Below are 27,453 nucleotides of genomic sequence, written 5' to 3' on the forward strand. Positions count from 1 at the left end.
ACCCTCTGCTGGGCTTTGCCCGCCTAACTGTTAAAATTACCGTGCAGCTGCCTTACAAACAAAACTCGGGGCATTCCTGAACAAGTCATTTCAATAGTGAAACTTTGTATTTTTCAAGAAACGCCCCAGCGCTGGGGTGGGTTACGGGACACCTCTGTGGCCTTGGGGCTTCATGTTGCTCCCATCTGAGACACGTTTCTGTGTTCTCCGGGGATTGCTGGAGCGAGGTGCTGCTCCTGCATTTCTAACCCAGAGCAGCAGCTCCCATGTCCTTTCCTTTTTTTATATTTCTTTTCTTTTTTTTCCTTTTTTTATTAATGCACAAACTCTTACTTTTTGTCTCCTCCTTCTGTCTGTATGCCACAGTTATCCTCGGTGAGTGAAGCACCGTCTCCCTTGCACACATTCTGGTTTAAAACACAGGACCGGATCAAAAATCAGCACCCCCTCTCTGGTTCTGGGAGATGGGAATTCCAAGATATTCCTCAGATTTATGTCATTTCCAGTAAGGACGTTTCATACGGATTAGCTCAGCAGCCAGTTTCATTGCGGGGGGAGCATCCAGAGACAAGGATGCTGCGAGGTACTGGCAGCAGGTACCACAGGCTGGTGTTTCTCTGCAGGGGGTGATGCTCCTCACCCATCCCTTACGTTGCCCTGTCTCGGTTTTGCTCACCAATAGCTTATTTTATTGCATTGACTGTCAACTTCTAGCAATGTCACCGCCAGCTGGGAGTGAGGACAGCCAGGTGACAGGATGGAGGGGGGGGCAGAACCCCACAGGCTGCTCCCCTGGGCCTGGCTCTCACCTCTCCAATGCCCAGTGACTGCTCTCCAGCCCAGTGACTTTGTGTGGCGCTTCCCAAAATGTGCTGGAGGGTGTCCCTAAGCCCCATCCTGAAGGTGGTGTGTCCCTTAGCCCAGCCTCACCCTCCCCTTGGACCTGTGCTGTTGCACAAAGCCAGCCTGGGGACATCAGTGCCACCTGCAGGCATGCCCTAGCAGAGAAAGGTGTCCTAGCAGAGGAGGTGTGTTTTGGGGAAGGTGCTGCCGAGGTGTGTGCCTCCAGAGGACAGCAGGTTGGGAATCCTCAGTGGAGAAAACGCTTCTGGTACCAGTGAGTGAGCGGGAGGGTTTCCAATCCACACCCTGTCCTCGCCTTGCCCTGTACCAGTTTGCTGGGACAAACCTTCAAGATGGTAGGACTGGTCATTGCTGTGTCCTGCAGGAGAGCCCGGCCGGAGAGGGGCAGCACCCATGGTTGAGATCCCCACTGCTGTGGGTGTTGCCAACAAACCTTCGAATTTCAGGCCAACACACGTGATTCCATGGTATCTTTGAACATGTTTTAAACACCTCCTGTTGTGTTTTTCCATAGGGAAAAGTTACTTCTGCTGGAAAGTGTAGCTGCCCAGAGAAGCTGTGGCTGCCCCATCCCTGGAGGGGTTCAAGGCCGGGTTGGACGGGGCTTTCAGCGACCTGGTCTGGTGGGAGGTGTCCCTGCCCAGGGCAGGGGGTGGGACTGGATGGTCTTTAAGGTCCCTTCCAACCATTGGATGATGCTATGTCTTTATGGGGGGGCTGTTTGGTGTTAAACCCCTCACCCCCCCGCAGCACGCCTCCTGTCCCACACGGGCTCTGTGAAGCCTGGTTGTCTTTACTGACAGGAGCCACGCGTGTGCCCACCCAACCATACCCTCCAGGATGCGTGCGTTTTGCTCCCCCCCCCACCCCCCCGCCCAACCTGCTGTGCCAGGCGGGGCCGCTTGTATTTTTTATGCCTTTATTGCTGCGGTTTTCACAGAATCGTAGAATCATTGAATGGTTGGAGTTGGAAGGAACCTTCAAGATCGCCCAGTTCCACCCCCCCACCCCCCCCCGCGGGAGCCTTGCGGGGGTGCGAAGCAGCCGCTCTGGGCTAAAGGGGGTGCCGAGCCGGTCCAACCCCGGGGCAACAAGCCGGGGGACGTTGCAGGGGGTCGCGGGGGGAGCGGGGCGGTGGCGCAGGGGGGCGGCAGCCGGCAGAGGGCGCGGGGGGGCGGGAGCCCCCGCCCGCCCCGGCGGAGCGGAGCGGAGAGCGCGGAGCGGAGCGGGCAGGGCTGCGGCATGGAGGGGAGCCGGACGCCCCCCCGGTACGGATCGCTGGAGTCCACCCGGTGGCCGCCCGCCGGCGAGGGGCCAGGTGAGCACGGCGGGACCGGGACCGGCAGGGCCGCTGCACCATCCAAACTTTCCCCCCCCCCTCCCGCCCCCGACCCGACCCCGGTGGCTCCGGGACTCCCCGGGCACCCCGAGTCCCGGGAGCTGGGGGGGAACCGGCGGCTTCATCCACCAACCGGAGCCCCGCGGCTGCTCCCCGTTACCGGTACCGGCACCGCCGGAGCCCCTGCGCCGCGGACATCGGGGAGTGGGGTAGGAAGAAGCGGGGCGGGGGGAGAAGGACGGAGGGAAGGGGGGAATGGAGGGAGGTTGGGATGGAGGGAGGGAAGGGTTGGATGGGGGAGAGGAGTCAATGGAAGGAGGGAAAGGGTGGATGGAGGAGAGGAAGGACGGAGAGAAGGGACTGGATGGGAGGAGGGAAGCTGGAGGGGAGGAAGGATGGAGGGAAGGAGGGATGGCTGGAGAGGAGGAAGGATGGAGGGAAGGAGGGATGGCTGGAGGGAAGGGGCCGATGGAAGGAGGGATGGAGCACGCCATCCGGGTGATGCTGCCCGGAGAGACACGGAGCCGCTGTGCTGTCATCCCCGGCTGTGAGCGTGGTTGTGACCGAGAGACTGGGGTGCTCACCCTGTCCTTCGCTGCCTTTTTCCCTCTCTGACCGCTTCCTCCAGTGCAAAACGAGGTGGGGACACTGACCAGGGGATTGTCCAGGGCAGAATCCCCAACCGTGGGGTGGGAGGAAGGGGCCCGATTCTGGGCTGTGGGCAACATCCTGTGGAGGGGAAGCACCCGCAGCCCCTTTGCTGTGGTGTCCCTCCAACCTCTCCCCTTCTCCATCGCTTTCTGCTCCCCCTTAGCCCCTTGCACCCAGCGGGATAGGGACAGGCAACTGGAAAGGCAGGGAAGGAGGTATGGAGCAAACTCCAGCATCCTGCTCAGCACTACTGTGTGAGGGTGCTGCCCGTGAAGCTGCTCACCTCCCTGGTGAGCTGCCTGAAGTTTTAGTCCTTCTCCTTTGTGCCTTTCAACATGGTGTCCTTCCCCCATGCACCTCCCCTGCTTGGGAAGAGTGGAGACCCTGCCCTTGGGGGGTCTAAGCACTTCCATCACATGGATCCACTGCTCCCAGCAGCTGGCTGACATCAGGGTGGTCCAGGGAAGGGTCAAACACTTGCTGGACTCGGGATGCTAGGTATGGCCCAGGCTTTCCCCCCTCAGGTGCTGGCCAGCAGGGCTGTGGTGGCTGTGATGTTTGCTGGTTCAATGCAGTTCTGTAAACTCCCAGCTCCTGGGGGACCCTCAGGATGGGCGAGAACGTGGCAATGGTTGGTGTCTGTTTTCTGAACGCTGCTCTGCTGTTTGCTGCCAGCCCAGGAAATCTCGGGCCAACCCTGTGAAGCGCTGAGCCCTGCTTGTGCTCAGGAGGTGACCAGGGGAACACACACACAGCAGCGGGATGTCATGGAGGGTCTACACCCCTGGTGATACCCGCTGTGAGTCGTCCCGTGGTACCTCACCCACGAAATCTGGTGTTTTTTATGGCAGTCTAACATGACCCCAGTGGTGCTGGCTGTACCAGGGGCTACACAAACACAGCCAGAGAGGTCTCCCCTGACTGCCACGGGCCAAGGCTGCAGGTTTCTCCCTGGGTTAGTGGAGGGGGCACTGGCAGGGAAACAGTGCCATGGTTTGCAGGCTTCCAGGAGCTGTGATCTCTCCCACCTCAGCAGGATCGTGTCCTCTGGGACCAGAGTGCTCGGCTGTGCGTTGGCCATCCTGGAGGCTTGTGTCCCTCCTGCCAGACAGTGTAGGTGGTGGGGATGGCACCCCCTCTGACCAGGCTGCCCCAGAGCTGGGAAGTGGGTTACCATCGCTCTCCTTATCGAGCTTTTGGAGCAAGGGCTGATTTTAACAGGCTGAATGCCCCCTGCCCATGCCTTGGGCAGTGAAAAGCAGGCAGCTGAGTTAAAGGCCTCTCGGGATGGATGCCAAGTAAAGAGCTCTGACCCCCTCCACAGGGGGCCGTCAATCAATCGCCCAACTTTAATCATGAAGTAAATCATTTGAAACTCAACCCTGCGCTGGTTGCTGCTGTGACTCATCTCAGGCTTGCTGCTGGCTGTCTAAATGTTTTCACCAAAGCCATATGGAGTGGAAGTCTCCGGCTATTAGACTCCTCATTAACGATACTTGCTTCCCCTGGGCCATGTGCGATGATTAGAGCATCTCCAAGTTTAAATCGAAGCTTTCTGCCCTTCCTTGGTTTGCTGGGTTGAAATGGTGCCAGTCGGGGATCCTTTTGCCCGGGCAGCGTGGGATTGATTTCTGCATCTGGCTCCACAGCCGTGGGAGCAAAGGGACCCCCGGGCAGCACAGCCGTACATGGGTGCCATCCCCTCTCCAGCCCCAAAGGGAGACTCAGGACTGTGAGCTCAATCACAGTTTTAATAAACATCCCAGCCTTAGGCCCCCGCTGGTGCCAGGCACTGAGAGAGGTATAAGAAACCCGTTCTTAGCTTTGGCGAAAGCACCTCCAGGGAAATCTTTTGCCCATGTGTCTGCTTGAAGGATGTGCCGGGTTTTAATCCCTCATGAGCTCTGAGTACCGTTTGCGACTGCTGTATGGTGTCGCTGCCATCGCACAGGTTGGGAGGTTCACGGTGCCCTTCGGTCTCACCACCATTTCAGGAAAGCTGTGATCTGGCCCATGCCTGTAGCTGCTGGGGTTCGGGAACTCAGCATCACCCCATATCTGTCTGGAGACAGCATCTCCTGAGCTAGCAGGGAAGATCCATGCACATCCCAGTTGGTTGTCACAGACTGGAATTCCATCTCATTACATGGAGTCACAGAGGAGTTTGGATTGGGAGTGATCTCTGGAGATAACTGTGTTCAACTCCTTGCTCAAAGCAGCCTGAGTAGATCAGGTTGCTCACAGCCTTGTCCAGGAGGTACCCCACAACCTCTCTGATCCCCATTCCAGTGTCTGAACAACCCTTCAACTTGCTTCTCTCAGCCTCTCCTCATCCATCCCGTGCTCCAGCCCCTGCCCTCACTCAGATGTTCAGCTCTTGGCATGATGACCTGTGGTACCGGGCAGGTGCTGGCAGATGCTCTATGAGCAAGTTCATCTTCCCATCCTGTCTGCTGCCTATTAGTCACCCGTACGGATTCTTTGGTTTCTTGTGAGGTTTAGTGGAGAGTTTTGGTGCAGAGGGGTAGCTTTGTGTCCCCTTGTCCAGGTGCTCCCTCCCAGGGTTCGTGGGCTTCATTTTGCAGGAGCACCTGGGACTGTCCTCCCTCAGCTTCTGCCCTAAATTAAGCAGTTCCAGGCACTTGACTCTCCTCTTAGAGCTTCTTGTGTAGGACTTACTGCTTTGGTGAGCAGTTCCCTCGCAGTGCCTGAGGACACATCTTGCTTGAGGGATGCAGGGTGCCATGACCCCAACCACACCACCCGAAGGCACAGCCAAGGGCTGAAGAGCTTCCAGCTCCAGTCCTGCAGCCATTGCTCTGCTGTGTGATACAGACCTGTCCGCTGTCCCCACTTCACAGGAGGCTGCTGAGAAGTGTCCTATGGAAAGGTGACATCTGGTGACAAAGAGCACGTGAGGGCACCTCCTCTTGGGTGGGGTGGTCCCAGCCACACAGTATTCCCTGTCTCTGATGGGAACCCACCCAGAGCTGAGCCAGGAGCTTTCTCACTCTTGTGGGCAGCTGCCTAAAGTGACATCCCAGCCTTCTGCTGTGACAGGGGAGAGAAACCCAGCACTGCCACCTCCTCCCTTCCTGTACACAGGTGAGGATCCACCTCTCCTGTCTGGGATGGCTTCTGCTAGCGAGGTTCTGAGATGAGAAGGGCGAAGAAATGATGCTGACACTTGTTTCAAACCCCTGAACTCACCCACCGGGAAACAGCTGGCTGAGAACCTCAGCCAGATACTCCTGCCACCAGTGATCAAAGATATTCTGGGCTATTCACCCACCCACCCAGGCCAGGAGTGACAGTCCCCCTCCCCAAGACCCCCCACCCTTGTGCTTCTAGGGGTGATTAGATTTGTCCTTGGCTAATGAAGGCTGCAGTAAGCTCGTACAGTTGTTTATTGGTGCATCTGTAATCAGCCTTGTCATTACAGCCTTGTCACAGAAGTGATGCTTAAAGCAATGCAGCTTTTTCCTGACAGGTCTCGAGCTGCACTGAAGTACAGCCAAACCCCAGGGAGTGGCTGCCTACAGCCACACGCCGGCTGTACCATCAGCACCTTCATGTGTGTTGTCATCTGTGTGCCCCACCGTCACCTGCAGGGAGATCCTGCCTGTCCCCAGGGCATGGCCTCGGCTGCTCGGTGGTGCTGGATGTGGGTGCAGCAAAATATCCCAGGCAAGAGGATCTCTGGAGTGGCAGAGCAGCAGGATGCTCGGGATGAGGGACCTCAGCATCTCGGTCCCCTAGCAACCGCACTGTGGTCCCCTAGCAACCACATCCTGGTCCTGTAGCAACCACAGTCCAGTCCCCTAGCAACCCCCTTCAGGCCCATAGAAATAAAGCTACAGGAGGGTTTCTCTGCAAATTTTCAGCAGAGGCATTGAGCAAAGAGCTGAGGGAGGGCAGCTCATCCAACCCCACATCTCGTCCAACCCATGTGTTTGTTGGTCTGTACTGAGCAGCCACTGGTCCCTGAGAGCATCCTGACAGAGTGGGAAACGGTAGAGGATTCGACAAGTTGGCTTTTGCTGAATGTGGCCTCTGTGGCTGGGGGAAGAGGGGGATAATCTCCAAGTAGTCCTCATGAGTTTCTAAGTCAGAAACAGCAGAAAACTGTTCTCCAAACCAGTCACGCTAACCCAAACCACCCGTATTTCCACTGTTAAACCTTTCCTGCCAACAGCCATGGCAACGTGCTTCACCCCGGAATGAGTTCTCAAGCTGTTTTACATGATGGGTAGAGGACCAGTGCAGCGTGGTTTGCCTTGTGCCTCAGTGTTTTCCTGTCCTGTTACCCTCAGCACTGGCCTGGGTCCCGGTTGGGATCCCCAAGCCACACACTTCAGCTCCAACATCTGCCATTCCCGACCTTGGCCTCCCGGAAAATCCTGCTCCTGGAGCTGGTGCTCCTTGGCTGTACTTTTCCCCCTTCCTGCGTGGGGAAAGTCCCCAAGCTGCAGGAAGGCGAAGTCGCAGAGGGGAAATGTGTCCTGTGGAGATTCAAAGGGAGCAGAAAATGCCCCCAATGTATATAATTTTTAATGTTTTCTCATAGCCTGGCTTTGCTGTAGCCGCTAAGCCCCCTCTCTCCCCATCACAGGAGAGACAGATTAGCCGGTGTGTGACAAATGTGCTGCTGCGTGTCACTGATAAGAAGCTCAGTGATGTGTCTCCAAGAGCCAGACCAGGCTGGGGGGCGGGAGCTGGCTGTCCCTCAGGTTCCCCATAAAATGGGCTGGGAGCCGCTGTGGGATGTGCAGGCTCGCAGGCACTGTTTGAATCAGCGCAGCGTCCTCGTGTAAATCAGTGTGATGGTCTTGTGCAAACCAGTGGACATCTGTGTGTAAACCAGTGGAGGCAGAGCGTGGTGGCTGGAGCAATGAATTGAGGTTACTGGCCTCTTGTCCCATCTGTCCCTGGGCTGGCCACTGCGCTCTTCTAAAATATACATTATAGCCCCTTTTCCCCGTACTTTGCTGTGAGGCTCTTGCCTCTTTCCCTAAGCAAAGGACATTGCCCTTTTGGGCAGGTAGAATGGACTGAGAGAGAATGACGGGGAGACCTTAAAGCCCCTTCCAGTCCCTAAAGGGGCTCCAGGAAAGCTGGGGAGGGACTCTTGATCAGGGAGGGGAGCCATAGGAGGAGGGGGAAGAGTTTTAAACTGAAAGAGGGGAGATTGAGATGAGATCTGGGGAAGAAATTCTTTGCTGTGAGGGTGGTGAGAGCCTGGCCCAGGTTGCCCAGAGAAGCTGTGGCTGCCCCATCCCCGGAGGGGTTCAAGGCCAGGTTGGAGGGGGCTTGGAGCAACCTGGTCTGGTGGGAGGTGTCCCTGCCCAGGGCAGGGGGGTGGGAATGGATGGTCTTTAATGTCCTTTCCAACCCAAACCATTCTATGATTCTATGATTCCCTGCCTCAGTTTCCCCAAGTGCGTTATAGCACTTCAGAGGCTGAGGAAGCCCAACTGCCCTGTTGGGTACCAACAGGGTTTCCCCCAGTGGGCTGGGAAGGATGGGGTGTCTTCATCCAGCCTGTGATGGAAAGGGACTGGCTATGGGATCTTCACCTCCATGGTTCCTTAGGAGGCCCCTCTGTGCTATATGGGCCCAGCGTTCGGTCCTGGCACATACTGGGAACAAACTTTTTAGCAGGGCCTGTTGTGATAGGAGAAGGGAAAATGGTTTTAAACTAAAAGAAGGTAGATTTAGACTAGATATAAGGAAGAATTTTTTTACGCTGAGGGTTGTGAGACACTGGCCCAGGTTGCCCAGAGAGGTGGGAGATGCCCCATCCCTGGAAACATTCAAGGTCAGGTTAGATGGGGCTCGGAGAAACCTGATCTAATTGAAGATGTCCCTGCTCATTGCAGAGGGGTTGGACTAGATGGCCTTTAAAGGTCCCTTCCCACCCAAACCATTCTGTGATACTGGAGGACAGGCTCATGTCTCTGGGTGTCTGTCCATGTGCTGGAGATGTCCAAGGCTTACGTGGTTCTGGAAAAAAGGAGAGATATTCCTGTCCTTCCCTCCAGCAGTTTTTATCTCCCTTGGCCTCCTGCTGTTAAGCAAAGGGGAAGACCCCTGGAAACCTGGGGCTTTCTCAGCAGTGCAGAGCCTGGGTGTGAGGAGGGTGTGCTGCAAAGCCAGCACAAACAGGCAAAATAATCCTCGTTTCTAAGGCTCAGAAAGCTGCAAGCACAGAGGAGGTGGCCTGCTGGCCTCCGAGGTCCTCTTTCATGCCGAGACTTCATGCATATTGCATGCGTGTTCGGAGCTGAGCTCAGCGAGCCGAGCCAGCTCTGATGGTAACGCAGCAAAGAGCAGACCTGCTCCGGTGCCCAGCCTCACAGAAAGCATAAATGAAGGCAAAATGCAGTCACGGGCAGCTCAACACGCTTTCCTGTGTTGCTGCCTTTCCACGTGCCTGTTGGGCCGTCTCCTCTTGCAGCACCCAGCAGTGTGTCCTGGGCTGAGCGACACAGGGCTAACTTCTAATGTGGGGAAATCTGCACTTTTAGAAGACTCTAGTGTCTGAATTCATGAAAATATTTACTTTACAGCCAGCTCTGGGATGTGGGATTCAAGGTCTCCGTGTTGTTGAGTCTCCCCAGGTGCAGGGATGAGGAGGAGTGAGACCCGGGCACTTGACCCAGGCTGCCAACAGGATTATTTCATACCATGATCGTCACATTCAATATAAATTAGAACAGGTTGCTGCATAGGTCTCTCTCCCTTGATGGCCACTGTCCAGAGAACTCCTTGCCCCGGTGCCAGAGCCCTGAGCCCTTCCCTTCCTCCCGAAGCCGCAGCGCTCGCAGGGTCCCACATTGGCTGTCCCTGCTGGGAGTGCACGGCTCCCTGGGATGGAATGGGCTGGGGATAGTCCTTGTTATTTTATATTGGTATCGGGATCAATACTGGTTCTTTAGTGTTATTGTTAATTATTTAGTCTTATCCTATTCAATCTATTTATATTTCAACCCTCGGGTTTCCTTGCTTTCCCCAATTCCCCTTTCCAGGTGGGCAGGGGTCATCAGGTAACAGAATAATTGTCTAAATGACAATAAATTGTTATGGGGTTTCTCAAACCATAACACGGGGTTAGTGGTTACACTGGTCTGGTGTTTGCAGGGGGGTCCCCGTGACAGCCCTGTGGTCCCTGTTGTCCGTCGGTGCGTGTTTACCATCTCCTGGCTAACGTGGCTCCTGTTTCATTTGCAGAGGACGAGATCGTTTCCATGGCCGACTCCACCACCACCATCGATGACATTGAAGGGGAGCTCTTCAAAATCGAGAGGATCCGGGAGATCCTGGTGAGGAGGGAGTCGGAGCTGCGGTACATGTGAGTACCTGCCTTCCCCCCCACTGTTTTCTGCCTGCCCGATCAGACACGGATCATCCCCAGGGGTGAGCAGAGCTGAGGCCACTTTCCACCTCCTTTTCCACTTGGAAGCGCAGCCTCTCCCACTGCTTGGGCCCTGCTCCCAGAAGGGGCTTCAACAGGTCCCTGTTACAAAGCTGTCACTGATGCTGTGACGAGTTGAGCCAGCCTATTTCCATGCAAGCAGAGTCTATGGCACGGGTTTAACTACACTAATTGTTTCTATATTCAACCATAGGCACCCTGTGGGTCTTCCCAGTGCGTCCATATTCTTCTTCAGTGCATGGTTCTTGGGATGGGCTTGGGAAGGGTCCTGAAGTTTAGTGGCTCATTGCTGCTCTCTGGAGATATCTGTTTGCCCCAGCACAAGCTGTTGAACATCCAGATGATCACAGTTTACTCTCCCTATATTGAAATACTACACATCCACCCAGCTCCTCCTTTTCTCCTGTATCCCCTGGCTGCTGGAGGACATCGGGATGCATCGGGGCTGGGCGGGCCTTGGGGCTGGACCAGCATCGGTGCCTGATGCCCATCTCCACACAGTGTCCTGCTCTCCCAGCACAGTCTTTGCAGCCAGATGAGGAGGGAAGGGTTTTCTCCGGGGTCCATTTCAATAATCAAAGCAGATTTTGAGTAAAAATCTGTAGGCCTGTCGCATTTAAGGCAATCAAATCATCACTGCATAGCAGTGGCACTAACCAGGTGATAAAGCATGGGGGGCGATAAAGAATATTTTCCCTGGGCATATCAAGAGATTTTATGTTCTAGGAGGAAAAGGACCAATTATTCATAGTCTGGGTTGATTAATCCTTTTAATACCACTAAATTGCTATAGTCAGCCCAGTCCTGAGATCCCATGCTGTGAGATCAACACAAAGCCTGGGATCTTTTGCTGGTAATGGCAAAAATCATATTTAGTGGGCTGCAGCACTCGATATGCTGCTTTTTTAATGTGTCTGGGTCCCCACTGGTACTGGCACTAGAGGGATCACCAAAGCCCAAGAAATGCCTGTGCAAATCCCCCGTCTGGGGAAGCTATGAGCTGGAGTGTGGTTTAGAGGCTCAGATTTAGAGTGATGACCTCTTTGAGGCACAGTTCCCCCTGAATATATTGTTGAAAAGGATTTTTGGAAATGATAAAAAGTCTAGTTCTTAAATGTTTACCATGGCAACCAGTACCTAAATCTCACAGGTACTGTCAAAACTCACGTCTCTTGCTTTTTCTTATCCCTTTATTTGGTTTCTTCCTTGGCTTGCTCTTGGAAAACAAAAGGAAATCACCTACAGAAACCACATACCAGGGTGGGCACAGCTGCAGGAGCGATCACTTGGAAGTTTGGAAATGCCAGGATTCTGTGTCTGAGTGTTTTGGAGGCGTCGGGGGGAACTCGAGCATCAGCTCTGCAGAGTGTGGCCCTGCAAGGCAGGGAGAGCCCAGGTCTTCCCTGAGCATCACTGCTGGAGAAGAGGGATCCCCAGAGCTGGGTTCAGCAGGAGAAGGTTAAAAAGTTTTGGGACGTAGGGCTGAAAGAAGCCTTTTTTTCCCAACAGAGGAAAAAAAATGTAATATTCGGGATTGGTGGCATGGTGGGGCTCAGAACGGTGGACATCACTGGTGTGCTGCCAAACGGAGGAGTGACCCATCTGGTCAGTCGATAGCCATCGGTGTTTTCTTCTTGTTGGAAATGTCCAACTAAAACGTTCCAACGTTTGTGAGATGTCTGTGCTGCAGAAGAAGTTGAAGCTCCCAATATTCCTCCTTTTATAGGGCAAAAAGAAAGGTCTGGAATTCCTGTGGGACACTCAGCTCTGCACTGCACCCTCTCAGTGCCCTGATCTGTGCCCCGGGGCCGGTCGGGGGCAGCGTGGCCATGGCTGATGCTGCACTAAGTTTTATCGCCAGTGGTAGAAGTAATTTCCGCTCCAGCAGCAGCCTTTGGGTCCTTGTCTCTGCAATCTCTCCCAAGTTTTACTGAAATGAGAATTTTTATTATTGCCCATTTATTTTTCTCATTATCAGTTTTTACAGAATTAAATTCCAATTTAATTTTAATAACATTTCAGTTATCATTTGACTGTTTATTTTAATTGTAATAAGTGGATCACTAGCGATCAGCCTGTTGCCCATGTGTCCCCTGCAGACCTGGTGCTCTTTGCACAAGCTCAGGGCTTGGCCACCCTAGGACTCTGAGCAGGCAATAAAAGGACAAACAGACCTCCTTGTTCTCCACATGCAGCTCCCAGATGTTGGCATCAGTGGACCTACTCAGTGCAGTGTACAAACAAATGAAGGCAATGTCAGATGGAGCAAAAGTCTGACAGAGCCAAGAGGAAGTCTTTTCCTCCGCCTGAGATGATCTCCTCCTACAGCAGCATCTCATAAGGTCCCTCTTCATCAATCCGTTTATTTTCCCTTCCCTTATTAATTTTTCTGGTGTCCTCGGCTCAGCTGAGAAAGCTGCATCTTCAAGTAGCTCCAGCAAGTATGACTCATCCCAGAAGGGATGGACAGCATGACTCAGTGGAAGGACCAGCAGGATTACTGAAGATGCAGACAGGGCTTCTAGTAACACACGCTTCAAAGGGAACCAAAAGCACATATGTTCAAGGTGGCACCAGCTCATAAATCAATCCTGTATCACCTGTAGACACAGATGGTATGTTGGAGTTTCTTGTCACTCATGGACTGGAGCTTCCTAGAAACCTCAGCTGTGCTCTTCCAGGTTGGACGGTTTCACATGAGGGCCGCAAAGCGTCCAAGGAGTCCTTCTACATCAGAGGCTTGGACAGCCTTGGCAAGTTCATGCTAAGATGCTGGGGTGCTTGGTAGGGCTTAGGAGGAGGTATGGTGCCTCTGTCTAGGTGAAAAATGTGTTGGCTGATTTCTCACTGCCAACAACCAGTGGCACAACCCAGGTAGCTCCAACAAAGCTGGCTGAAGTGGGCTGCCGATTCCCATGAGCAGGCAGGTAAATCTGTGCTCCCCGCCGGGGACACTGAGCATGTTGCCTTCCAGCGTTGGCTGGCTGTTGCTCCAGAGGCTCTGAACCTTTTCTCTCCCAGTCTTTCCCTCAGTGGTTTCATTTGTGTCTTTGCAGGATGGACGACATTCAGCTTTGCAAAGAAATCAGCCGGCTCAAACAGGAGCTTCAAAAACTCATTGCTCTTCCAGGTAAGACTTTGTAAAGGTTCCAAGAGCTGCACCCTGCCACTGCCATCAGCAGAAAGGTTTCCGTGAAATACAAGAAGCTCTTGAATGGCTCCCACCCCGGGATGCTCCCAGGGACACTGCTGCTGCAGGCAGTGCCTGAGCATCAGGAAACGTGACTCCTTGGGTCTGAGCTGAGATCTTTCTTGGGATCTTTGCTGTTTACTGCCAGGGAGTCCTTGTCCAGGCCTGGGCTGAAAGGCAGAGGAAACAGGAAAGGAGAAAAAACATGAGTCCTTTGAGGAAGAGCATGGGTCTGGTATAGGAGGAGGGCAGGAGCTGAGGGAGGTGGTAGTAAATGCCGACACAGTGGGACCTGCCACATACACTGGATCCCCAAATGAGTTGAGAGGACAAGCAGGGGACATTGTCAGACCACACCATGGAGGCACCCTGCTTTGGAAGTAGCAGGAGGGAAGATGAGCCTCAAGTACATGAAAAACAGTGAATTCTTGCTGTGGCCATGTCAGAAATGTGTGTCAGGCAAATGGCAGCAGCTGCCAGGGAAGGGTTCCTGGTTGCAACCAACATAGGATGGGTGTAGGGGGGCCATCATGTCAAAGGGGTCCATTGATGTCCCTGATTTAGGTGAATTCATCATTCGGGATGTTGAAAAAAGGCAAACAGTCCAAGGAAATATGTGAAAACCTTCAGCTGGGAGGAAATGCCACTTTTGTCTCCCTCCTTACCATGACCATGACCCCCCAGGTGCCTATTGCGGCCAGAGCCAGCCTTGACCCTTCACAACCTCATTTCTCTAAATGATCCCCCTCAGCCAAAGTATTCAGCAGAAGCACACACCAAACAGCTCAGGGTTTGAATGAGAGCAAGCAAGAAAGGCTTCCCCACAAGCTGTGTCCATCACACCGTGCCTCCTTCTAGCACACCCTCATCCCCAGGAAGGACTTTATGTGTGTTTTTGGAACCAGGTGGGAGATGTTTCCCTGCTTATTTGCACCCATCCAAGCATTAAGATCTGGACCACCACAAGTATCACTCTGAGGATGCTGTGCTCACCGAGACCAATGAATGTGTAGGAGGGGGCGATGCCGGGATGCAGACAAGGGACCAGCTGTTTCCCAGAGCGGCGGCTTAGCTCATCGGTTCTGTCCCCAAGGTTGTCTCAAAGAAACTTGCACCCTTTCTAGTGCCATGGTTTCGCTTGTGAATCATCAGCACTCAGTTAGAGCCCAAGTGCTGCTTGATATGCAGGTCTTGATCAGTTTAATACAACCTGGCTACATCCAGAGGGAGGTTCAGACAAGGGAGGGGAGGGTTTTGCCATAAAAATGGGAGCTGCTTGCAAAACATAGACCCCAATCTCTTGTGGGCTTTTAATTCAAGTGTATTCCAATTTATAAAACAAGATGACCTAAACGATGGCTCAGGACCAGAGGTAAACTTGGCCTTTTCTGGAGCTTGAGAAATGTGGCTGGCTTTCCTTCATCTGCTTTGGTCTTTCATTTCTATCCTTTTCAGCATTCCCAGAGTCAGCTGAGAGCAGATATGCTGCTTGCATCAGGGATGCTCTTTTTGTCTTCTTTATAACTTGGCTCAAATCAGACTCTGCCGGAAAAATCCCGCAAATCGTAGGTGTTGTGAGATGATAGCAGCAGATCATTTGTAAAAAATGGGCATTGAACTTTGTACGGATAAAGATTCAAACACGTCAGTGCTTACTCAGAGCTCAGACAGACCTGGGGCTTGAAATCTCACCAGACCAAGGTGCCTTTAATAATTCAGAGAGATACCGTGGTCACGATGGACTCTGAGATCAGCAAGTTGGAAAAAAAGGTGCAGTGTTTACCTGGCAGGCACGTTAACTCCGACGTGCTCTAACTCAGGAATGCAGATGGTTAATTAACTCCAGATAGCTGGGATGTTTGTGTGCAGCCTGATGTTTCCGATTTTTTCAGCATCCAAATGACACTGGAAAGTGCTCCTGTTCCCACCAGGTGGGTGAGAGCTGCTGCACACAGGTAGTGCCCGTGGCCGGGTGACTTTGCATTAACTCTTTGTGGTAGAAGACTGGCAGACGTGGCCCAGACAGAATCACAGAATCACAGGATGCTATGGGGTTGGAAGGGACCTCTGGAGATCATCTAGTCCAACCCCCTGCCAGAGCAGGTCCACCCAGAGCAGATTGCACAGGAACGTGTCCAGGCGGGTTTTGAATGTCTCCAGAGATGGACAGACCTCAGTCCAGGTTGGTTTTCTCTGCCGGGAAGCTGGACCTCACTCCCTGCACAAGACCACAACTGTAGGAGAAACCTTTGTTTGCTGGGGATGGTTCTAACAACATGATGATTACAAGAAGTTCCTCCTACTCAGCCCCCTGCAGCGGCACCTCCAATCAATAGGTAGCAAACTTTAAACTACAAATCAATACGTAGTTTAGGTAACTGCTGAGACCCAGCCTGCCGGGTTTGCTCCATACTGTGCATTTCACTGTATTTTTATTTAGCTGAAGGAAGACTGGAGATTGATCCATCCTGTGCTGTATTGATTTTGGAGCTGGATGAAATTCAGAAATAGTATTAATTAGCTGCAGCATGGACAGTCATAGTTTCCACCTAAGGTAGCTCTCCATTTATATTTAACGCTCCTTATCATCTTCTCATATCCCACTTACCATTATGTACCAATTTAGATAAGACACGACTTCCTAGTGCTGTGGGAGCTTTCAGGTCTTCACTAACTCACTACCCAAAGATCTGTGGCACAAGTGGGTCCCTCTGTGCTCAAGGCAGGTCACTCTAGGGGTTCAGGTGACAGCCCAGGATAACACATCCAAAAGAGCCTGGTTGGAAACTTGTGGTCGTCCTTGTCGCTGGGGTGGGAATGGGGCTGTCAGTGGTTTGAAAGGTCAGATGTAAAGGATGAGATCACCAGGACCATGTTCAGCAAGGGAATTAAAAGGCTACAAAACCCGTATTGGATTGTATTGGTTTTCATGACTCTCTATGAATGGGATAAATGGTGGGGTGAGGTGTTCCCAAGTCATCTGGGCTTGTTGATAATTCCCTGTGCACCTGAATCCCTGGCTGGTTTCTCAGCCAGAGAACCTGGCTCAGAGGTCTCTGGACCCCTACACAGCTGAGGGCCAAGCTGAGACTGGTTGGGTGTGCTGGCGTGGGAAACGCGGGTTGAGCACATCCTGACCGAAGGATGACATCTGAGCCTGACATTTCTGAGCTTGTTGACGCCCAGTACCCAGCCTCTCCATCAGTGCAGGGCGAAGACCCCAGGGGAGCCATGGTCAACTCTGGCCAGAGAGGTCAGAGGGTTGAGGGGCCCTTCCTCTACTCTGCAAAGCTCACAGTTGCATTTTGCAGTGCTCAGCCTCATGGAAATTTTGGGGAGAAGCTGAAAATTCAAACTTCAGTGACACCAGACTTGTCTCCTTCTGGCCAGGGAGGTTTGGGATGAGGTTGTTGCTTATTTAGCAGCCTGTGTCTGGATCCAGGTGCTTACTTTGGGTTGGCTTTTACCCCCACTCTCACATCTGCTCCCAGGTCGAGCAGAAGCAGAGCAAGCTTGGCCTTGGCATGGGCGGGATGGCCCCTGTTGGTGTGTTAAATGTGTTCCCTGTGCTTCAGAGAATGAGAAGTCCAACGAGGAGAAGCAGAAGGAAGAGGAGCTGGTCCAGCAGATACACAAGCTGGTGGAAACACGGGATTTCCTGGTGGACGATGTGGAGTTTGAGAGGCTCAGGTAGCTGGGTGCAATTTATTCCTTGTACTGAGGACAGTGCAGTCTGTCCTCTGGTCTGTATCATGCCTTGCCAGATGGTCCTGAGTGCCTTGCTGCTCCTTTCCTGAGTGCTAACCAATCTCTTGGTCACAGGGAAAGGGAAGAAGACAAGGAAATGGCAGAGTTCCTGCAAAGTAAGCTCTCCAAAAGCTACCTCCAGAAAGCAAGTAGGTGGTTGATGAGTTTTATTCCCTGCATTGAACTTCCCTGGCAGTTTCTCCCCCTTCCTAAGGACACTGTACCCAAGATTTCATTGCTCTGCATGGGGCCAGCTTACCTGGAGGCTGTCTGTTGCTGGAGGAGGGTGTGGGGAAATGACAACTGGGGGATGGTGGTGCTTGAGATCACATTGTGGAAACATCCTAAGTTGGTACAGATGTTATGCTTCCATTTCCCAGCCAGCATGTCGCATGAGAATGGGGACGAGTAGGTCTCCTTTTAGGGCTGATATACTTCATCTGACCCTTTCCAACCAGCTCCTTAGGTTTCATCACACCATTAGCTAAGATCATAAGTTGTGGTATCCATCCAGTCCTCCTTTCTTCATGGCCTCTGATGGCTACCCTCTTTGCTGTGCCTCCATCATTGCTGGAGGAACACCTCCCCAGTGCAGTGGGAGGCATTTCTAGCCCCAGGTCCCTGTGCCTGTGGCACACATGGTGATGTGCCTCCTGGATGCAGAACCTCATGCCCAGCTGTGGGTCAGAAGAGGGTCCGCATCTTAGCCCCCAAAGGAACTCTAAGAAGCAGTGATGGACCTGTGCTCTTGTCACCAAGCAGACATTGATTCTTCTTTCCGTAGCTCCTGTCAAAGAGAAGAAAATGACTTCCAGGGGGCAGCAAACCACCGCACCCTACATGACCAAAACGGGTCTCACCCTGCTCAAGGAGTGCTGTGGCTTCACTTGCTCCATCATGTAGGCCAGCTCCCAGCTCCTCTGCACAGGACATGATCATGGTAGAGTACACGTCCCGGGAAGCTGGGCTGGGAAAGAAGGGGCTCTCTTGGTGTCCTCGAACAGCCAAGTGTGGGGTGGGTGAGGGCTGGTGTCTGGGACACACACAGCTTCTGGTGCTGCAGGTGTGGGGTGTAAGGGACCACCAGACGGCAGCCCTGCTCTGGGGGGCTGGCATTGGAGAAAGGTGCTGGAGCTCCACCAAGTTCCAGGAGAGGGTCTGGAAGGGAAGCAGCAGTGGTTGTGTCTGGGAGGAGGAGGAGGGGATGAAGGGAGCTGTGTGAAGGGGGTAGAGTGGTGGAGGGCAGGGAGGAGCAGGGCCAGGCGCACTGCAGGTTGCGTACCCAGGCACCAAGGCATCTCCTTCTAACAGGGGTTGTCGTTCAGATGTACCACTGCCGTGCACACTTGGTGCTCATGGAGTTACACCACCAATGCCTTTGTCTTCTTATAGCGCCTTCTCTGAAAACCTAAGGAGCCACCATGCCTTTCTGTCCTTGGGGGCCCTTCTCGCTGAGCCTCCCACCTGCTCCTTTTCAGCACGTTGCAGTTAAATCACTGGCATCTGCTGACAGCCCCAGGTGCCCAACCATAAAGTGCCCATTATTTTTCAAACAGAGTTTGCCAAGGGCCGGGCCGTGCCAGTTGGGCAGGACTATCCTCCGGCTGCCGAGAGGCAAGCAGACACATCCCCACCCATTTGCCAGTGGTTCAGGACATAAACGCTTTCCAAACATTATTGCTTTGTAGAAGTCTCAGGGAGTGGCAGACCTATAGAGAGGTGCTTCTTGCTAGTGCAGCCTGGTGTGGACTTCTCCACCTTAGAATCATAGAATCATAGAATGTTTGGGTTGGAAGGGACCTTAAAGGGGGTTCCAAACCCCCTGCCCTGGGCAGGGACACCTCCCACCAGACCAGGTTGCTCCAAGCCCCCTCCAACCTGGCCTTGAACCCCTCCAGGGATGGGGCAGCCACAGCTTCTCTGGGCAACCTGGGCCAGGCTCTCACCACCCTCACAGCAGAGACGTTCTTCCTTATATCTACTCTAAATCTCCCCTCTTTTAGTTTAAAACCATTTCCCCTCATCCTATTGTTCCCCTCCCTGATCGAGAATCCCTCCCCATTCTTCCTGTAGCCCCCTTTAGGTATTGGAAGACCACTATAAGGTCTCCCTGGAGCCTTCTTTTCTCCAGGCTGAACCCCTGCAACTTTCTCAGCCTGTCCTCACAGCAGAGGGGCTCCAGCCCTCTGAGCATCCTTGTAGTCCTCATCTGGCCCTGCTCCAACAGGTCAATGTCCTTCCTGTGCTTATCCCAGGAGGAGGCTGAAGTGACCAGGCTCTCAGAGATGGGTGGGTAGATCCCCACTGGACCAGCTCTGCCTGGCTAAAGCTGCCTCCCTGCTCTTCTGCCTATGCATGAGGTTGCTCCACATCATCCCAAGCACAAATACAGGTTGGGCGGAGAATGGCTGGAGAGCAGCCCTGAGGAGAAGGACTTGGGAGTGCTTGTGGATGAGAAGCTCAACATGAGCCAACAATGTGCACTGGCAGCGCAGAAACCACCCACATCCTGGGCTGCATCAAAAGAAGCGTGGCCAGCAGGGTGAGGGAGGTGATTCTACCCCTCTACTCTGCTCTCGTGAGACCCCACCTAGAGCACTGTGTCCAGCTCTGGAGTCCTCAACACAGGAAGGACATGGACCTGTTGGAATGGGTCCAGCGGAGGGCCACAAAGATCAGTGGAGGGCTGGAGCACCTCTCCTATGAAAACAGGTTGAGAGAGTTGTGAGACCAGCCTGGAGAAGAGAAGGCTCCAGGGAGACCTTAGAGCCCCTTCCAGTCCCTAAAGGGGCTCCAGGAAAGCTGGGGAGGGACTCTTGATCAGGGAGGGGAGCCATAGGAGGAGGGGGAAGAGTTTTAAACTGAAAGAGGGGAGATTGAGCTGAGATCTGGGGAAGAACTTCTTTGCTGTGAGGGTGGTGAGAGCCTGGCCCAGGTTGCCGAGAGAAGCTGTGGCTGCCCCATGCCTGGAGGGGTTCAAGGCCAGGTTGGAGGGGGCTTGGAGCAACCTGGTCTGGTGGGAGGTGTCCCTGCCCAGGGCAGGGGGTTTGGAACAAGATGATCTTTAAGGTTCCTTCCAGCTCTAACCATTCTGTGATTCTATGATCTGCTGCCAAAATGGGTGCCTGTGGGGTGCAGACAAGTCAGGAAAGACCTAAACAGCTTGGTGTGGGATGGAGCAAAGGCTGAACTGGTGATAGCTGGTGAGATGAGCTCACTCCTGCCAGAGTGTGGTGAGGACACAGGTGAAGCAAGTCACATCTGAGATGAAGTTATGTCTATAAGGATGTACCTTTAATACAGTTGAAGTGAAATTATGGGCTCCAGCACCACAAAACTGAGTCCAGACCTTACATCTCATCACAGGGCAGAGGCAAGGAGGTGAAACCACCCTCCCACTGAGCTCCCACCTTCCTCCATTCCTGGGCTTCACTCAGCAGGTGATGAGCATGGCCAAAGCTGAGTGCTAGGTCCTGACTAACAGTGTGTGTGACAAGCACTGTCTAAGAGGAAGATGATGGTAATGGTGTGTTGTAGTCTCTGGCAGGATATAACTCATCCTTAATATTGCTGGAGACTTCCATTGTGGCAAGTGGCCTGACACTCAGGAGTTAGTCTTGTTGGCATTAGGCACTCTATACAGCAGGGTTGGCTCTCTAGCCATTGGAGAAGGGAGGCACCAAGGGGATCCCATGGTTGCAACCCATGGTTTCCCACCTCTTGCCTTTCCTCCCCAGGTCTCCAGCCAGAGTCCACAATCTGCTCTCCTCCGAGAGTTTCAACTTCCCGACATTGTTCATGCTTCCCACTGCGGCACCACCACCGAAGGGACTTCCCAAGCAGGCTGGTGCAAGCTTGAATGATGGCATGTGTCCTTGGTGCCACGTCAATGGTTGTCTCCTCCATGACATTAACAAACACCGAATTCCACCTGAGCTCAGCTTGGAAGAGGTGTGTGCAGCAACAGCAAGTGAGTCCATGACAAAGAGGACCAGTACAGTCCTTCATCTGGACAGAGTAATATAAAAAAGCACTGGGAGCTAATGTTTGGAGAACATTGGGCTCCACCATCCAAGATGTGCTGTGGCCATAGATGATGTCACATCTTCAGCCTTGTACCACCTCGTGAGTCTCTCTGGGATGATTCCTGAGGACTCTTGGTGGGGAATATCTCTGGTGTGGGTTTCGTTGTGCTTGCACCGATTTTATTGCAAGGTGCTCTATGGCTCTGGGTAGAGCTGAGCAAAGTGTGAAGGGCACCCCCCAGAGACAGCTGAATGAAGGGCTAATCCTTGTGAAATTATCACTTGAGCACAAACCTGGTGCACTGAACTACGGGCAGATGAGTTGCTTTCCCCATCTCACTATTACTGGATTCGGTTTTCAGCTCCAAGAAAAAGGAGGAAATTAGAGAAAAGAAGGAAAATTCAGAACAGGGCAACATGCAGAAGGAAGTGAAAACCAAACAGGAGTCTGGAAAAGTGTCAGGGGAAGGTGGAGAGAGCAGATGAGAGACACTCTCACTGCCAAGAGGGCATCCAGTCCTGCCCTCCAGTGCCCCAGCCAGCACCTCTGGGCTTGGCACCATGAGCTGGACATAAAGTCCTGGGCAAAAGACTCACTGCACCCTGAGGTCACCCACTGTCTCAGTTCCTCTTGTCCTTTCTAAGCACCCATGTGTGCTGAGACGGCACAGCCAGAGCTGCTAATGTCCATTGCATCAGGACAGGGGCTCTCTCTCTGGGTGTGAGGACCTGTCACATCTCCTGCCCTGCACTTCTGCCCTGTAGGCTTCTATGGCTTTATTGGGTGTCCTGGGGTGGCCTCCCATTTGGGTGGCTGCCCAGGAGGTCTGCTCTGGCCAAGATGATGACTCTTCCAGCTCAGTCCTGCTGCATCTTTCTGTAGGGTCTTGAGATGATGTTCCTGCCTGGGTCACTGCCCAGCATGCCCATGCCACTGAGATGGTCACAAGCCACCTGGCTCTTTCCATGGCACAGGATAGCACATTCATCCTTATAAAACACAATGCTGGTGGGAACCTTCCTGGTGCAATGCTATAAGCAGGTCCGAGTTCCTCCTGCATTTCTTTATCAGCACTGCCAGAAATCCCGGTGTGTGGGAACCTGTTCTCTAACCTTTGCACTTGTCCTTCCTGAACAATCTCCTCCCCATGTGGATCTTACCAGCAGCCAAAAAAGTCCATGAGCTAAACCAGTCCCTCTGCACACTCACAGACCAGGGTGTAAGGCCCAAATGAGCCAATGTGGTCATCTCCAGTACCTGGGCACCTGGCCATTTCTAGAAAACTTGACCCTGCTTTGGTTCATGTCATCTCTGAGTTGACTTCAATTAGTCTGAAACCTGCTTATATTTTGTGCTGCTTATTGTTAATGACCTACAGCATCCTACAAACCCCGCCTGCCACTTCCTGGTGCTCTCCTCAGTTGGGGAAATCTTCAGCGTGGGCTGGAGGGAGCACCCTGTAGATCACAGGGGCACATTAAGTCACAGAGAGCTCCTCTCTGCTTTGCCAACCGTGTGTAATGGAGTAAGGTGCACTACATAGTTGAGGCTGTTGTCCAAGCAGGGGTGACAGGGCATCATCAGTAGCCCTGAGTTGAGTAGTTGATGGGACAGATTGGGCCACTCACTCCCTGCTCTTCCAGAAACTGTCCAGTGGCCGCTTTGCTTGGTTGCTCTGCAGTCGCGCTCATGGTGCAATACTGGTGTTTGCTTTTATCCCCACACACCAAAGGCTCAAGACCTAGAAGACTACCCCTCATTGTCCTTGACTTCCCCAGGGTCTTCTTGGGAAGGGTGAGTGACTGAGCCAGTTTGGTTGGTTGGACCCAGAGGGAGCCAAATTCAAGGAAGAGCCCTTGATTCAAAACTTGTGTCCCTAATTCATCCCTACCTCCACCCCACAAGGCCCCAAGACCCAGACTTCAGCTGCTGAGTGCTTGGGCGGGCAGGGAGGATGTTCAAGGGGCAATGGGCAAGGTCCTGGCCTGTTTTTTTTGTGTTTGCTGGCTGTGCTTGTGTGGCTGGTCATGGAGAAGGAGACAGGCTGCTGTCCTGGCCACACGATACTGTTTGGCCTGTATGTTAACTGATGGCAAAGGTGTGCAGCACACGGGAGCGACACTGTTTCATGTGCATTGATTTCAACCCAAACAAATAAATGTCTGTTGAAAGTTTGGTTCATAATTTTTTTTCCTTGCCTGGGATGTTTGCAGAGAGGTGTCTCAAGCAGTGTCACAGCTGGGTGGTTGAAGAGGAACAGAAACAAGATCCTAAAAAGTCAGGCAGGATTTTGGAGCTCCCTGGTATTACAGGAGAACAGAGCAGCTCCTGCTGCTGCAGCAAGATATCCAACCCTTCCATTTCTGGCTCCTGACCTAATGTTTCACTTTTGGGCCGGGCTGAAAAATCTTTGGAAAGGCAAGAAACTGTCTTCGTGAGTTAATATCCTGTAATGATCAAGAGCCCTGAACACTTCTGGTATATTTGTTCACTGATAACAGCCTTCTGTCCTCACCAAGCCTGAATGGTAGGGTTAATTGACGGGTTGTGGAACATCAAATGTCTTCTATATGTGGCACTTTGTTTAATGGAGCACTGAAGGGGGTCTGGCTGCACCATCTCTTCTCTTGCTTGGCCCCTTGACTCTCCCCCTCCTGTACCCCAGACCCTAGGAGCTCTCAGGAGGAGGAGCAGGACTGTCTGGCCTGAAAACTGAAGGGTCTCCTGGGTTTGGGAGTTGGCTGTCCTTGGGGTGGGGGATTAAAGAACGTACAAGAAGCACCACATGGTAAACATGCTGGAGAAGGCAAGGAGGTGGGAGATGGGCCAGGTAGGAGCAGAGGGGTAGGAGACACTCTGAGAGTCTCTTCAGTTGTGTAGGACCAGGAAAACTCACAGTCACTCACAGGTGCCACGTGCTTTTATGCCAGCAACTGCTGAGCGGGGACCCCTCTGGCACCCGCGTCCTCTCTTGGGTCAGGTGGCTGGAAACCGCATGCACAAAACCAATGCTCTAATTGGGCTTTAATGACTTCCATGTCTTTGCCACCTGGCACCCGCCGGTGCTTGGCATGTCAAGTACCAGATAATTCTAATCATGGGGTTAAGAAGCCAGCAATGTCTTCTGAATTCATTGCTGAAGATGGTGGTCAGTGCTGGCACAGGGCTGTCCCTGTAGCCGGTCTCGGGGTGAGAGCATCCTAAGGGATCTGGAGCTGACAGTCCCATTCCATACGGAGCCGTGCTCTGTGTCACAGCCGGTCCTCATTGAGTGACAGGAACCACACGGTGGCCGCTCTGCATCTGGTGGCTCTGGGGCACAAGCCCCTCTGGTGGGAATCCCTCCATGGGCACTGGGGCAGAGCCATCCCGCAGAGCAGGGAGCACCGGCATTGTCAGCTCGTGCCCACGCTGATGGAATAGCAGGCTGCTCCAGAGGAAATGTTGACAGAGTCCAGATTAAACCAATAACAACATCACCATGTGCTGGGGGTTTCCGTCAACAAGAGGCAAAACAGACTGCAGATTTAGCCAATTCTTTAATTATCTCTTCTCTGAGCCAAGAGAAAGAAATCTTACCCAAAAAACCCACTCAAACTCAAAAACCACAATGCAAACAAATTCAAACCCTGCAATTCCCTGAGAAGGCAGGCTATTAACACAAAAAAACCCCCTTGTTTATTATACACAGCATCACAGAACTGAAACCCTGATACCTGATTAGGTGATTTTAGTCTTTCCTTCCATGTCCCATGGCATCATGAGTCACACCGGTTTCGCTTTGCCCAAGAAAGCAAATAGAGCTGGTAGGAGCTGCATCTCTGCGATGCTCAGGGCACTGTGCTTGGGCAGGGGGTCCTGCCATCTCCTCTGCTGGTGCCGAGGTCCCTGAGGCAGTGGGATGGCTCCAGCAGGCAGGAGAAGGGGAGTATGGTGGATAGTCCAAGAAACCCTGGACTACCAATCCTGGTAGTCCCCTCTCTGGAGCAGAACTTCTGGACCAGCACAGCTCCAGCTTGGCATCTGCTGGCATCTCACAAGTGGTGAGAGCAGAACTGGTCTTTCTGCTGGGCTGGGGAGGCCTTGGCTGGCTTTGCCTTAGCTTAGATGAGAAGGTTTCCCTCCTTTCCAGCTCCCCAGGGAAAGAGCAAAGGAAGGATGAAATGAGTTTCACAGACTGGAACAGCCAGTGCCCGTCCCCTACACCCCTATAGCCCCTGGTTCCTTCTCCAGGCAAGCCTGACCAAGGATCCCTTCACCCCAGTCACAACAGTGTCAGTGCACACATGGGGTGCCACCTTGTCCCCTTTACCCCGTGGGTATTATCTCTTGCCAAGGCTTCTTGAAGAGGCATCTTTAGGAGCTCTTAGTCATGTGAGGAGAGGTGAGTAACTTAGGTTATGTAGACATCTTATAGCCACCCAGGGCACAACCTGTGCTCTATGAGATGGCTAGAACCTCTCCAGCAGACCCGTATGTGCAAGGACACTGAATCATTTGGGCTGAAAACTTAAAAGTTGCTGTTGTGGTGCTCACATCTTTCTGAGTGTGAAGGCTATGAAGACCACCAGGCATGGCTCAGACCAGCATCAAATCTCCTCTGGAGCAGTCAGGGAAATGCCTTCTTGTCCTGCCTTCCCATGTGGGCCAAGGCCAGAGACAGCATCTCTTCTGCGTCATCCCCCTCTGTCCTTCCAGCAGCTTGGCTGGGTCTAATCCAGGCTGGTGTTAGAGACAGCTTTGTCCCACCACCCTGCTTATGACAAAGACATCTGGGAGGTCTCTGGGGATAACTCCCTTCCCCTGGTGTGCCCACAGATAGAGATCCCTGGGCTCCTGCCTTCTCCCTCCACTGGCTTGTCCATGATTCCTGAGGTGGACAGCCTGACACTGTCCTTTCAAAGAGCTTTCTCCACTGGTCAGAAGGTCAGTGCTGCATCTGAGAGCAATGCCATCTGTCCAGATCTATGGAGGAAGAAGAGTTAGTTGCAATGCCTGGCAATCTGGGAAACCTGGGACTTGAGTGTGGCTTACTCATGCCTGGGTAAGGACTTTGCATTGGCAGGAGGGGATCCTCTATCTTTGCTGTGCTGGTGTGGCACAAATGGCACATAAGAAAAGGCAAAATCTGCCCTCAAGTTTCAGTTGTTGGACTCTGACTTCCTAAAACCAGGCATTCCACTATGTGGGGGCATAGATCGGGCCACAGAACCAAGTAGTTCCAGCAAATGATGCTGCAGAGCAGCGTCCACACATGCTGTGGCTTCATGTTTAGGATGGTGGGGGCTGCCGGGGCTGAGCAGGTGCAGATGGGACATCAGGACTGGTCAGGAGCACAGGTCTTCAGCTTTGCCTTCGAGGAGAGCTGCAAGGTACATGCTGAATGTGGTGTACTGGCTGGCAGATGGACACTGCCAGGCCCACTCTGCTGAATGAAAGGAAGGACAGGTTGCCCAGAGAGGTGGTGGAGGCCCCATCCCTGGAGACATTCAAGGTCAGGCTTGATGAGGCTCTGAGCAACCTGATCTAGTTAAAGATGTCCCTGCTTACTGCAGGGGGGTTGGACGAGATGACCTTTAAAGGTCCCTTCCAACCCAACACATTCTATGATTCTATGAAAATACATTGAAACAGATCAGAAAGTGCCTGGTTGGACCAATGTGTCTTGTCTTTCTATCCTGTGCTGAAGGTTCCTCAGAGGACCTCAGCTGCCTGAGCAGACAAGTCTCTGAACAGGCCAGCACTCAGTGTCTGAAGGAGTTCAGGAAACCCGGCCTATCAGTTTGTCTTCTCCGTAATCCCATCCTGGAGGTAGCTGTGCCTTCAGACCATCACTTGCAGAATGGCAGGCTCAGAGCTGCAGCCCCCTGTCTTCCTCAGCACCCGGGCAGAGCTGCTCCTCTCCCATTAGCTCCCAACAGCTCCCGTCAGCTGCCACCAGCGAGATGCATCAAAGTGGATGAGGGGGTGGCTGTGGGTGGAAGGAGAAGGGACAGCTGAGTCACCTCTCAGGATGGGTGTAAATGCTCCCGGTCCCTTTGGATATGTCACTGCCGAGACGAGATGCAAGGGCACAAACGCGCAACATCGTCTCTGCTTGGATGAGTCATGAGTTGACTTTTCCAGTGCAGGCAGCAGCTCTTGGTATCATCACCGGTGCCTCGGTGAGAACATTTACCAACCTCTGGGACCCCTGATGGC

The 27,453-nt window shown here is 53.1% G+C and overlaps 1 protein-coding gene across 1 annotated transcript; it reads left to right on the forward strand.

Annotated features, from left to right (window-relative positions):
- Positions 1–2,106: 2,106 nt before the first annotated feature.
- Positions 2,107–18,129, forward strand: LOC141473006 (bMERB domain-containing protein 1-like). Its single transcript, XM_074160307.1, has 6 exons — positions 2,107–2,182; positions 10,085–10,205; positions 13,346–13,419; positions 17,055–17,169; positions 17,302–17,375; positions 18,011–18,129. The coding sequence occupies exons 1-6, from the start codon at positions 2,107–2,109 to the stop codon at positions 18,127–18,129; spliced, it is 579 nt and encodes a 192-aa protein (XP_074016408.1).
- The last annotated feature ends 9,324 nt before the right edge of the window (positions 18,130–27,453 follow it).

Source organism: Numenius arquata, chromosome 17 (assembly GCF_964106895.1).
Source record: "Numenius arquata chromosome 17, bNumArq3.hap1.1, whole genome shotgun sequence".
Classification (NCBI taxonomy): domain Eukaryota; kingdom Metazoa; phylum Chordata; class Aves; order Charadriiformes; family Scolopacidae; genus Numenius; species Numenius arquata.

Excerpts from the sequence above, each read along its gene's own strand:
- LOC141473006 (XM_074160307.1), top strand. The coding sequence starts at position 2,107 with ATGGAGGGGAGCCGGACGCCCCCCCGGTACGGATCGCTGGAGTCCACC. Across the intron at positions 2,183-10,084 it reads GCCCGCCGGCGAGGGGCCAG|AGGACGAGATCGTTTCCATG; the intron begins GTGAGCACGGCG and ends TTTCATTTGCAG. Across the intron at positions 13,420-17,054 it reads AAAACTCATTGCTCTTCCAG|AGAATGAGAAGTCCAACGAG; the intron begins GTAAGACTTTGT and ends CCTGTGCTTCAG.